The sequence below is a fragment of the Poecilia latipinna genome, unplaced genomic scaffold (genome assembly GCF_001443285.1).
Source record: "Poecilia latipinna isolate Pla-1442-1.1 unplaced genomic scaffold, P_latipinna-1.0 Scaffold287, whole genome shotgun sequence".
In the NCBI taxonomy this organism is placed as follows: domain Eukaryota; kingdom Metazoa; phylum Chordata; class Actinopteri; order Cyprinodontiformes; family Poeciliidae; genus Poecilia; species Poecilia latipinna.
Genome location: NW_015112903.1, coordinates 241,580 through 252,753, shown reverse-complemented (window position 1 = coordinate 252,753; position 11,174 = coordinate 241,580). Strand labels below are relative to the sequence as shown.

Genomic DNA, 11,174 nt, shown 5'->3' with positions numbered 1-11,174 from the left:
TTGGAAACTCAAGACAGCCATAACATTATGATTTTTTACAAGTGTATGTACACTTTTGACCACAACTGTATAAAGCTCAGTGATCTGAGACTGATTAGCAAAAGTGTTTTCTCTGTTAAACCCTTTGACATTTCCATCAGAAGAACACAAAAACAATGAGTCACAGTGCCTTGCAAGTGTTCATCCCCCTAGTACTGTTTAACTGTTTAGCATGTTAGACATCAGTATATTGAAGTAGGATTTTCTCATAGAGTAAAGCAAAGAATTACATACACATGAAGTGTTTTTAGTATATATAACATTTGTACTTACCCCCTTTACTCTGATCCTCTAACAAAGTCCAGACCAATTCATTTGTATATAATTTCACCTCAGTATAAGCACAATTGTTATGTACGCTTCTGGGAGGTTTGTTAGAGAACATTAGTGAATAAGTCAGACTTCTCATGGAGTGCTGTTCAGTCCATCATACAATAACGAAGAGTCTGGCACAACTGACCCATATTAACTCAGGATGAGCTTCAGAGATCCAAAACTCAGGTGGGAGAGTCTGATGACGGGACAACTATTACAAATGTTGTACTTTTGGAGAGGTGGCAACAAGAAAGTCATATGAGGTCATGTACAGCAAAGATGTGTAAAAAGGTGCTCTGATCAGATGAAAACAGAGTAGACTATTTTTATTGCCTGTATTTCAATTCAAATCTCTCTGAGGCAAGACTTGAAAATGAATGTTTAGTAACTCTCTCCATCCAGTCTGACTGACCCCTAGCCATTTTTCACAGAATGGTTAAAATTTGTGTGTATATTCAAAGATGTCCACATACACCAAAAGACTTATAGCTGTGTTTTCTATTAACAAGAAGACTTAATACAAGATCATGCCACACTTTAAAAAAAAAATCTAAACAAAGTAAGAAAAAAACAATATGTATTGTTACACTTTTATTTCACAACTGTGCATCACTTTGCGTTGATTCACCACAAACTCCTCCCCGAAAAAATAGTCAAACGTTTAAAAAGTATGAATACTTCTAAATGGCATTTTAAGTATATTACAGTTTATCCACAAGACATTTTGCATTGAGGGCTCACTGTAAGTCAAGTATGTGCAAACATAAAACTAATTATGTGGACTATATAATATAACCACAGTCTGCTATAAAACCCAAAACTTCTCATTAGTTTTTAGAAATGTCCTACATTAAGGACCCCCTGTCTGACTGCTGTCAAATAACACATTCCACAGCAGGTGACAGGCACAGAGAGCAAAACACATCAGCCAAAACATACAACAGCATTTTACAATCAATTCAGAATAAAGTGTAATTGAAATCAATTTTACCTCAGGCTTCACACATTGGCATCACAGTGAGATGCTAACCCAGAATGAGGATTCTGCTCTGAATCAATTCTCTCTCTCTCTCTCTCTCTCTCTCTCTCTCCCTCTGCCCACCCCCACACTCGTTTCTGTCGTCATCCCAGCCCACAAAAGAACAAGGCACAGCTGGACCCAGAACAATGTGTGAGTGTGAGGGCCACTTGAGCCAAACCGGGCTCTATCTTTGGCTGTGACAAGCAGATACCATCTTTTCTGCGGTGTGGTCAACGCATGATGAAAATGTGGTTTTGTTAACCACTGGAAGATGAAAATAAGACAGGAGTCAGTAGTTGATCACACTTATTTTACTCCAAACAGGATGAGCTGATCCTTTAACAGAATATTAAAATACATGCCAAAGCTCTAGATGTTCAGTCACTATTTCTAAAAAAAAAAAAAGTGAGGCATAAAACAACAATTAAGTATCAGTATAAAAAATTAACTACTTTATGAACTTAATTTAAAAAAAATAAACTTACTCAGATTTGTTGTAAGCTAAGTGAATGAATTAGAAACAAGTAAATTCAGCAACAGTACTTAAAGAACATAAATCCTTCCATGACTCAGAGATTTATTGAAGGAGCTGTGCTGGTTTTCATGAGTCATGAGTGTCTAAGCTCTCTGCATCACAGAGCTGTTTGTGTCATCTTCTGTTCAGAAAACGTGTTGTGCTGGCCGTGTTTCTTTGTCTATAGGAAAAGGGTGGATTTTGCTTAATTTTTTTCTGCCTTTGTGGTTTCCTCTCAGATGTTTTGTTTGGAGACATTTCTGGAGGAGGGACATGAATCGGCTTCCAGGGGATTGGATTGTAGAAGCTGGGTGCTGGGTGTAATTTGTCATAGGGGCCTGAGTGAAAAGAATCCATTACAATTATTAAATAACGAGCAAAATAAAGCCAATATAGCTCACAAATAAAAATAATGTTATTGCGCTTTTATTAGATGAAATAAAAGTGCAATAACAGTTCATAATTTAGGTTACTTCAACAATCTTACTTGCAAAGCAAGAGTGTGTTTTGGGAAGAGCTCTGATTTTCTTGTTGGCTTTCGTCAGCCACTCCTTAAACTTCTCCTCTGCCTTCCTGCGACGCTCTCTCTCCTGCTCCTCCTTCAGGGCAGCTTCCATCTGTTACGTAAAACAAAAAGGCTTCAGCATCCTTTCCTGAGCTTTTTGGAAAGCAAAATCAAAATAAGAAGTATGACCTTCTCCTTCTTTTCTTTTTCAAGTTTTTCTTGGTTCTTCTTTTGCAGCCAGTCTCTGTATTTCTGCTGGGATTTACATTCAATCTCCCTTTGTTTTTCCTGCTGCCTCTGCATCTCCTCCGTCTCTTTCATTTGTTTTACAAGTTGCTCCTGCCTCTCCTTATGACAAAACAGATTTTTAAAAGAATTACTCAATTCCGTCAGGTCTTTTACACAATTTTATGTCACAATAATATTTGACATGACAAAAAATTGCCATGTAAAAACACATATCCTTACTCGCTCCCTTTTAGTTTTTAACCATTTTTGGATCTTCTCTTCCATGACAAGTTTCTTCTGCTCTCTTTCTCTTTCTTGTTGTTCTTCCTTTTCTCTGAGCAAGCGGTCCTGCATTAGGAAGCATTCAAATTTCAGCAGAAGTTCTGTGATATTACTTGCTCAATAAAAGACTGAGTGGAAGGGTGTTCATTTTAATTATGAATAAACATTAGGAGAAAAATCCTCTTACCTCTTCTGCTTTCTTTTCCAGCCTAAGATGATCCTCCTTAGCTTTGCTCACCAGCCATGCCTCCCATGCACTGAGTGGAGGTGAGCCTGCAAGCTGCAAAGCTACACTCTGCTTCTTCTTTAAAGACGTCCTAGGCAGCTCAGATCTATAAATGATACAAACAGATGGGAATGCAATCTGAAATATTCAACAGAAGCACCAAATGTGTGTTTGAGCTGAAGCAATACCTAGCTGATGTTGCCCAGAATCCCCAGTCCTTGCTGTGTCTGGGTGAGGTCTGCTGATCTGGGGTGTACTTCTGCTCCTCTTCATCGCTGTCGTGATAGATGGGAGAAAGCATCGAAAACGTATCTTCATCGTCAGACACAACGCCGTTATCCAGATATTTGGCTGTGTGGACGTCTTTATCTTGGCTAGTCTTGACGGGAGTCGAGCTGAAGCCTTCGGAGTCAGAGGGTAGAAACTTGGGCATCCTCCCTTAGCTGATACCTGCGGTTTAAAGCCGAAATGTCAGAAGTGTCAGCTGCACTCGTGTTTACATTTGCATTTTGCGTGTGAATCAATGACTATGTATACATTTCAACACCCACAATATTCAACTGTCCCCATACAACGCCAGTATTTACAACGGTTAGCAACATTAAGCTAGTTAGCTAACTTTAGCATTAGAATTAGCACTTTCTAGCGTGACCGTTAAAGGCCAAAAAGTTACATAGTTGCGTGCATAGCGTATTACTGAAAATAACAAGCAAATACTTTCACCTTTTACCTTTGTGGTAGAGTCAAAAATGTGTTTTTGTGCTGCCCTTTTTCAGTAAGGAAGCTAGAACCGATTTAACTACAGTTTCCTTTTCCCATGATACACCACGCCCCCAAGCTCTCGTGCACGCTGTGAGTTACCATAGTGACGTTGGGAGCCTTGCTTTTGATTGTAAAATGCAATCAGCACCAGAAAACAGACAAAACTACTTGCAAAAAAGCTTGTTTTAACTCATCATTGAGCTTTCTGACAGGATTATCTCATTTAACAACTCTATATCCACCAAAATAACAAACCCATCACCTATTTTAATAGTTTTGTAAGTTAACTAAACTATGTCAGAACTATTCTATTCTAGGAAATATTTTAAAAACAATAGTCACATGTCATTTGATCTATGTTTGCTAATGAAATGCTTTCTCTTGTTCTCAGACTATCAGTTTACAGGGATAAAAGGTTGTTTTTTGCAGCCTCAATCTAGTTAAGCTGCACTCTAATCTAACATCATGAGTCTAATTACCGGCAGTCTACTCTAAATGAGCTTGCTCCGTGAGGGCCAGCCTTAACTGGGAGATGTGACATTTTGAGTGAGTTTGCAACAACATGCAGCAGAGATTAATTTATTGTTGTCTTTGTTTCAACTTAATTTCTTTGGTAAAGGAAGCTGATTTTAAAAAATATATGACTGCTGATATTGTGAACCATTACCAGAAGTGGTCTGGCATCTTTGAAAAGTTAATATTTAACATCACTTTGAGCAATGTGCAGCTGGATGACAATACAAATGGCATGATTAACTTTAGATGACCTTAGGAAAAGGTTTGCTTCTGTCACTGTATACGGATTTTAAACATTTTTTACCTAATACAGGAATGGGTGTGATATTCAGGTTACAGGTCATTAACATTTGTAAAAGTGTTTTGGAGTTTTGAACTCTGTGTGGAAGTCAATTGAAAGATTTTTTTAAAAGGATCTCTTCCAGAGAAATCTCTACATAAATACGACAGAAATTACTTTATATTTTCTATGTGTTTTACTTAAATTTAGCAAGTTTCCTTGAAGTCAGATAGAAATAATACAAACGTCCTCTGTGTGTTATTACTGGTCACAAAATGTCTGCAAATTTGTAATGAGTGGAAGATAGTTTAAAAACTGACTTTTTATGTCTTCCTAGTTAGTCTAAAAATATTCAGAGATCTCCTCTGATCTGCTACCACTCATCACTCCTTTACAAAATTGTGCACAATGTGTCGGATTCCCATACAACAACAACAGATCTGAGTGAGATACGAAGAGATGAAGCAGCCACCAACACAGACAGGCTGTGACTTATTAGTCTGTATTTCAGCTCAGGAGTCACACCAGGATGCAGAATTCCAGCTTTACTCGCTGATGGTTCTCAAAAAGCGTGAGCTGGATCAGCACTCACAGTCCTCAACCAACTAAGCAGCAGAGGACTCACCTCTCGATGCTGGTGGAATGGTGGCAGGAGGACTGAAAAGAGCGCCGGATGGCTGGGAAAGACAACAACCAGTCTTCCAGATTCCTACTCTGGACCAGAGACCACAGAAGAAATCTCGCAAGAAACTCCAAGTTGTCATCTGTGTTCTGCTTGTGGAGCTGTGTGAGAGGTTTACGTTCTTTGGGATTGTATGTAACATGATTCTGTTCTGCACTGTGAAGCTGGGCTATGACAACGTCCTGGCTGCGACCGTCAACCTGTGCTTCATAGGAGCCAGCACCCTGACCCCTGTTCTGATTGGGTGGTTTGCAGAAACCTGCTTAGGAAGGACTAAGGTCCTTTACTTGTGTGCCTTTCTTCATTTCGTAGGTAAGACAGAGGGAGAGCTGTTATTTTGCTCAGTAGATAGGCATGACAATCAAAACACATGACAGCTTTTTTTGTTGTTGCTATTATAGTATTTTATTTCCAAATTACTTTCATGTCAAATTACTTCAGTTAATTTACTATCTTTACACAATTATATGTATTTGAAAGGGAAAAAAAGAACAACCACTATGTAAAGTTTTTCTTTTTTGCTTCCTCGACTCAGTGAGCAACTATTTTAAACCACTCCTAACATCTTTAAACTTTAACTAAACATAAGACAGTAGAGCAAAATCTGTTAATGTTATCTCAATTAGATGTTATCCAGCCTATCTAAAGTTTAGTCACAATTTCTATTGGAACTTTTGCTATTCTTTCGCACATTTTTGTACCTGAGCATGGCTGCATGTATTTTGGAATTGTGGGCAAATTTAGGTAAGTTGCCAAAAAGTCCTTCAGGCTTTATTAACAGTATTTTCAGTTAATTATAATACCAGTATGATTCTGTTTAAGTTTATTATTTCTTACTGTTGAATTTTATCCCCATTGAATAAATGTACTTTTTCTTGTTTTGTCTGACATTATGTCATAGCAAAAAATGGGAATTAATTTCAACTCTTTGAGGTCATCTTCACCAGTGTTATTATGTTTTAAATAGTTATGTAAAATTGTTTCAAACTGTTTTGTTTTGCTTTCATTCTCTTACCATTAGTCTTTTATATTGAGATATAAGTAAAGAAAGGAGTCTTAGTATCAAATGTACTGTTGTCTGTTAGATATGGATTACAACACTGAGTCATCCCTTGGGTTTTTGAGCCTGTTAATAATAAATTAGATATATGTAATATTTTCTTTAACCGACAGCAAATATTCCTTCTAGAAGAAAAAGCAATCAATGCTCAAAGAAAACATTTAAAAGATTTTTAGAAAGTCGGAACAGCTTTACAAATACCACAAAAATGATTATTAAAATGACAAACGATGAAGAGATGACCCAAGGTTTTTGCACAGTTCTGAAGCTGTGGTCTGCCTTAGGTACAGCCATGCTGCCAGTGGTTGCGTTTCCATTTGAAGATTTCTACATTGACACTCATCACATGACCCATAAGTTGGACCCCATTGAGCAGCAGATCTTGTTTTATGTGGGTCTCCTGGCTGCAGCGCTGGGCATCGGTGGCATCAGGGCCATCCTCTGTCCAATGGGAGCCTACAGCCTGCAGAGCTACAACCAGCACCAGCTCCTGTCCTTCTTCAACTGGTGGGAGAAGTGGTTTTCTATCAAGACCCAAACCGTGATCTGGTTTTAAAAGCTAAAGCAAAAACACCAATGACTAATCTTTTAAAAGTCTTATAGTGAAAACTTTGCCTCGCAAAATGTCAGTTTGGTGACAAAACCAAATTATCTTCATTCATCGGTTTGTTGGCATCACTGAATGCTCTGCCATTGTATGTCATTCTGTTCAGGTTCTACTGGTTAGTGAATCTGAATTCCACTGTCGTGTTTTTGGGCATCGCTTACATCCAGCAGTCTGTGGCCCAAAATCTGGGCTTCCTCATCCCATTCACCTCCGTGCTGCTGGCCCTCATCGCCATCCACATGATGCGAAGCAAACTCACCTACAAACCCAAGAGAGGTACAACTGCAGTCACGTTTAAGATAAGATAAGATAAGATAAGATAAGATAAGATAAGATAAGATAAGATAAGATAAGATAAGATAAGATAAGATAAGATAAGATAATATAAGATAAGATAAGATGACTTTATTGACCCCTAAGAAGGGGAAGATTTAATTTGCACTCTTTGGTAAAGATGTCTAAAACCATAAAGTAAATTCATTTTTTATTATAGAAGCATAATTTGACTGATTTACATTTTTTAATGTAACATATTTACTCAGTATATATGTCCCTTGATGGAAATCCTAGAACATTTGTGAGCAAAAGTGAAGAGAAATCAGAACCCAGATGTCTAGATAATCTAGAGATTGTGGAAAGATTGATGGTCAAGGATCTGTTTGTGTGTTTGCTTCAACTTTGTGAAAAGTTGTAGGAGACGTGTATTTTGCAAACAGAAATTGTACAAAAGTTTAAAAGGTTGGATTTTTCAAAAAATGTTTATAGTGAAATTTGATGATTAAATATGGAGGAGGATGTATAACCAAAGAGTTTGTGCTGGAATAAATGAATCACAAAATATTTACTCGTTAGTCCTGTTTTCTGTTGGGACTGGTTTCAGGTGGATCCTTGCTGACCACTCTGGGAGTTTTCCTGAACTCTTTCAAAATGTGCTGCCTCCGGCATCGCCACCTGAGTGGAGATGCGGTGTCCTGGCTGGACCGGGCCAAAGAGAACAATGGTGGACGGTACAGCGAGACCCATGTGGAAAATGTCAAAGTCTTGACGAAGCTCTTTCCTCTCTACGGACTTCAGCTGCTGTACAGAGTCTGCGTCACACAGGCACGTCACAATAAACACATTTCAACCAGTATTGCTGTTTAGCAAAATAAAAGAGGTTGGGGAGATATTTCTCCACAGATTCCCTCAGGTTACTACATACAGGCCATGAACTCTAACCTCCACCTGAACGGCCTTCTGCTGCCTATCGGTGCCATGAATGTCATCAGCATCCTGCCTCTGCTCCTCTTAGCTCCGCTGATGGAGTTCGTGACAACCTACTTCCTCTCCATGGAGAAAACTCCACTGGCACCTGCAAGAGTCATCAGTACGAATCCTACTGTCACACACTCCAACTAATCCAAATGTTTAACAACTTCACAGAAATGTTCTTACGTCTTGCAGTGTTCTTTTGCCATTATTCCACACTGTCTGTACTCTTAGCTTTGGGCCATGCATGTGCTGCTGTGTCTGTCCTGGTGGCGGGTTTGGTGGAGCTACACAGGAAGGCCCACTCACTGGTGGAGCAGACCCTCTCTGGGAAGGTTCTGCATGTGTCATCCATGCCGTGTTTCCAGCTCGCACTTCAATACATCCTGCTCGGTGTGGGCGAAGCTCTCGTCACTCCTTCGTGTGGGCAAAACATCTTGGATGAAACTTTATCAGATGATCAAAGACCTCCGTTAGACAGTCATGTGTTGGTCTCTTGTTCTTTGACAGGTGCTCTCATATCCTTCCAGCTGATCCCAAGCCACATCAGAGGGATCTCCCTGCACTTCCTCACTCTGTCCTACGGAGGGGGCTGTTTACTTGGTGCCTTCATCATTCAGCTTGTGCATTTTTGCTCTGGAGGTAAAAATAAAAACTACCGATCTATTGCATACATGTGCATCTTCATAAATTAGAAAATCACATAGAATTCATTTATTTTTATATTTCAATTCAGGAAGTGAAGCTTATGTAGATTCATTTCACACTGAGTTATATATTTCAGATTATGGGTATAGCTAATAAAAACTAAAAACTGTTAGATTAAAAAAATATTTTTAATAATGATGTTATTTTATGGTCGTTTTTTCATCGTTTTATGGTCGTTTTATAAGGGAGAAGACCATTAAGTTGCTAAAGACAGTAGGTGCTCACAGTCTGCTGCAGACAAATAAACTGAACGTTTTGTGTTGATAAGTTGTCCAAAGTCCTTTTAGATATTAATGTAAAGAAGAAGATAAAATTTGAAGAAGAAACACAGAATACCAGTTACCCAGTTTGAAGTCTCCATATAAGTTTTACTTTTTTAATGTAGAAATTATGTGAAAATGTTTTTTTTTTTCTTTCTTTTTAAGATTCATTTGCCTCTGACATCTCCTTATGGTGACCCAAAATTATTTCACTGCCAAAACAGGAAATTTCTACCCAAACTCTCTGCATGATGGGAATCTTGAGAGATTCTTCTTCCTTCTGGCCTCATTGATGACTATAAATACTCTTCTGTTCTGGAGATTATCATACAGGTACCCAATTATCTTTATAATATAGGATGAATTACTATCATGTCAACTCATTTGAAGGCAAACTACAGCCAACTTTGGTGCTTCTGAATCCATCTCTTCTTGTTGCCATTTAGGTACATGAACCTGAGTGTTCAGGGGAAACCACTGAGCAGCAGCTCTCTGTCTGAGAAGTTGCTGCAATACAAGGCCGCACTGCGGTTCTACGACACTGTAGAACATCTCTCTACTGACTCCGTTTTATGACTGCTTCAACTGAGGTCCCCTGTCAATGGCGCTGCGTATTTGTGTTTCCATAAACTGCAACAATGACATGCTGTGTAGAGTAAGATCTATAGATACAAGTCCCAAAGTCTCTAAAAATTTGGTGTTTTTTATAGAAATTGATAATTTTATTAAATAGTTGTTTGAGCTAGAATTGATGCTCAAATTCAAAAAAACATTAACATATGACGACAAATGAGAAATTAATAATAATCCAAAGGTATGTTTTGTTGAAGCTTATAATGTGAGTCAATCAAATTTGCAGACATCACAAGCAGTGTTAAAAATTAGGATTGAGTTTTGTAAAATAGAGATAATCTGATTAAATGTGCACAAAATCTTAAAAAAAACAGCCTATTAATGAGCAACAGTCATTTTAATATAAAGTGATTGCAACAATTAATAGACTTGTACTTTAAAAACTACAACACCTAGACATTTCAAATCTAGCTAGATTATTCTGCACAATTAGCAGAATAAATAAAACTTTTGTGAAACCTTCTAATTGATTTGCAAAATTTGTAAAATATCAATAAAGAATTTCAGAACGTTTTTTTTTTTTTGCATCTGTAACCCATTAGATCTGAATGATCAAATTGGCATTGTTTGTTTTATCTTTATTATAGCTGGAGTTGGACAGGAATTGTTTGGTGGCTTCCTGGACGGAGGAATCGGCTGAGCTAACGCTGCCATCAACTTTTCTCCTGCCATTTTTTTTTTTTTGCTGTTCTTTAGAAAGTATTTCTATCCGTAGCTCTGTTTCCATTTTGTATATTTTCTCTATTTTTTATTTTAACCTTAATGCTTACCTGGTCAGTTGAGGTGGCAATGTACATCCTCTTGATTACTGACAAAATGTCAGAACCACATGGACTGAGCTGGTTACGTCAGATCAGTCTGAATTTTTATTTCCCATTAAAACGACTTCTTGTAATTTTAAGACATTGTTATAAAATTGCATCTTTATTCTGCTGTAATGATGACTGAATTCTTGTAATTAGAAATTCTTGTAGCCTGGCCATAATGCTCCCTTATACAACTCACAGAAGAGATGATTGAAATAAAGGCACTTTTTAAAAATATTTTCTGTAATTTTATTATAGAAATTGAGGAGGGGAGGAATCAATTAAAATCAAATCTGGAATGAAAAAAATCTTGTAAGTCATATCATCCATCCTTATTCAGTATATTGAATTATATGACTAACTGCATATTGATAGTCACAGCAAATATCAGTAATATCTCACTTGAATTCCTGATCTACATGCAATGTACAACGTTTTAGCACTTCTGCATTTTTTAGCCACATAGAATGCTTCCGGTTCGC

At 37.7% G+C, this 11,174-nt stretch overlaps 3 protein-coding genes across 4 annotated transcripts in view; 1 reads left to right on the top strand and 2 right to left on the bottom strand.

The window, feature by feature from the left end:
- The window catches only part of rab19 (RAB19, member RAS oncogene family), an 11,196-nt gene extending 9,616 nt beyond the window's left edge, over positions 1-1,580 (bottom strand). The window contains exon 1 of the mRNA XM_015034091.1: positions 1,346-1,580. The gene's annotated coding sequence lies outside the window, so the exon portion shown is untranslated. The remainder of the gene's footprint in view (positions 1-1,345) is intronic.
- A 93-nt stretch (positions 1,581-1,673) lies between these two features.
- Positions 1,674-4,011, bottom strand: ccdc34 (coiled-coil domain containing 34). Of its 2 annotated transcripts, none has more exons than XM_015034090.1 (7): positions 3,854-4,011; positions 3,319-3,580; positions 3,092-3,236; positions 2,863-2,970; positions 2,584-2,742; positions 2,377-2,506; positions 1,674-2,227 (listed from the first exon to the last, which is right to left on the bottom strand). In XM_015034090.1, exons 2-7 carry the CDS (start codon positions 3,561-3,563, stop codon positions 2,025-2,027), a joined length of 990 nt encoding a protein of 329 aa, XP_014889576.1. In that variant the 5' UTR covers positions 3,564-3,580; positions 3,854-4,011; the 3' UTR covers positions 1,674-2,024. The 2 variants fall into 2 exon arrangements, with proteins under 2 accessions (XP_014889576.1, XP_014889575.1); XM_015034089.1 differs by having other exon boundaries at positions 3,861-4,010.
- A 1,099-nt stretch (positions 4,012-5,110) lies between these two features.
- Positions 5,111-9,938, top strand: slc15a5 (solute carrier family 15 member 5). Its single transcript, XM_015034062.1, has 9 exons — positions 5,111-5,682; positions 6,715-6,937; positions 7,144-7,313; positions 7,918-8,138; positions 8,217-8,403; positions 8,481-8,708; positions 8,796-8,927; positions 9,478-9,586; positions 9,700-9,938. Exons 1-9 carry the CDS (start codon positions 5,331-5,333, stop codon positions 9,827-9,829), a joined length of 1,752 nt encoding a protein of 583 aa, XP_014889548.1. The 5' UTR covers positions 5,111-5,330; the 3' UTR covers positions 9,830-9,938.
- Positions 9,939-11,174: the final 1,236 nt, after the last annotated feature.

Excerpts from the sequence above, each read along its gene's own strand:
- ccdc34 (XM_015034090.1), bottom strand. The coding sequence starts at position 3,563 with ATGCCCAAGTTTCTACCCTCTGACTCCGAAGGCTTCAGCTCGACTCCC. Across the intron at positions 3,237-3,318 it reads TTCTGGGCAACATCAGCTAG|ATCTGAGCTGCCTAGGACGT; the intron begins GTATTGCTTCAG and ends TATCATTTATAG. Across the intron at positions 2,971-3,091 it reads TGGAAAAGAAAGCAGAAGAG|GACCGCTTGCTCAGAGAAAA; the intron begins GTAAGAGGATTT and ends TTCCTAATGCAG.
- slc15a5 (XM_015034062.1), top strand. The coding sequence starts at position 5,331 with ATGGTGGCAGGAGGACTGAAAAGAGCGCCGGATGGCTGGGAAAGACAA. Across the intron at positions 6,938-7,143 it reads CTCCTGTCCTTCTTCAACTG|GTTCTACTGGTTAGTGAATC; the intron begins GTGGGAGAAGTG and ends CATTCTGTTCAG. Across the intron at positions 8,928-9,477 it reads TGTGCATTTTTGCTCTGGAG|GAAATTTCTACCCAAACTCT; the intron begins GTAAAAATAAAA and ends CTGCCAAAACAG.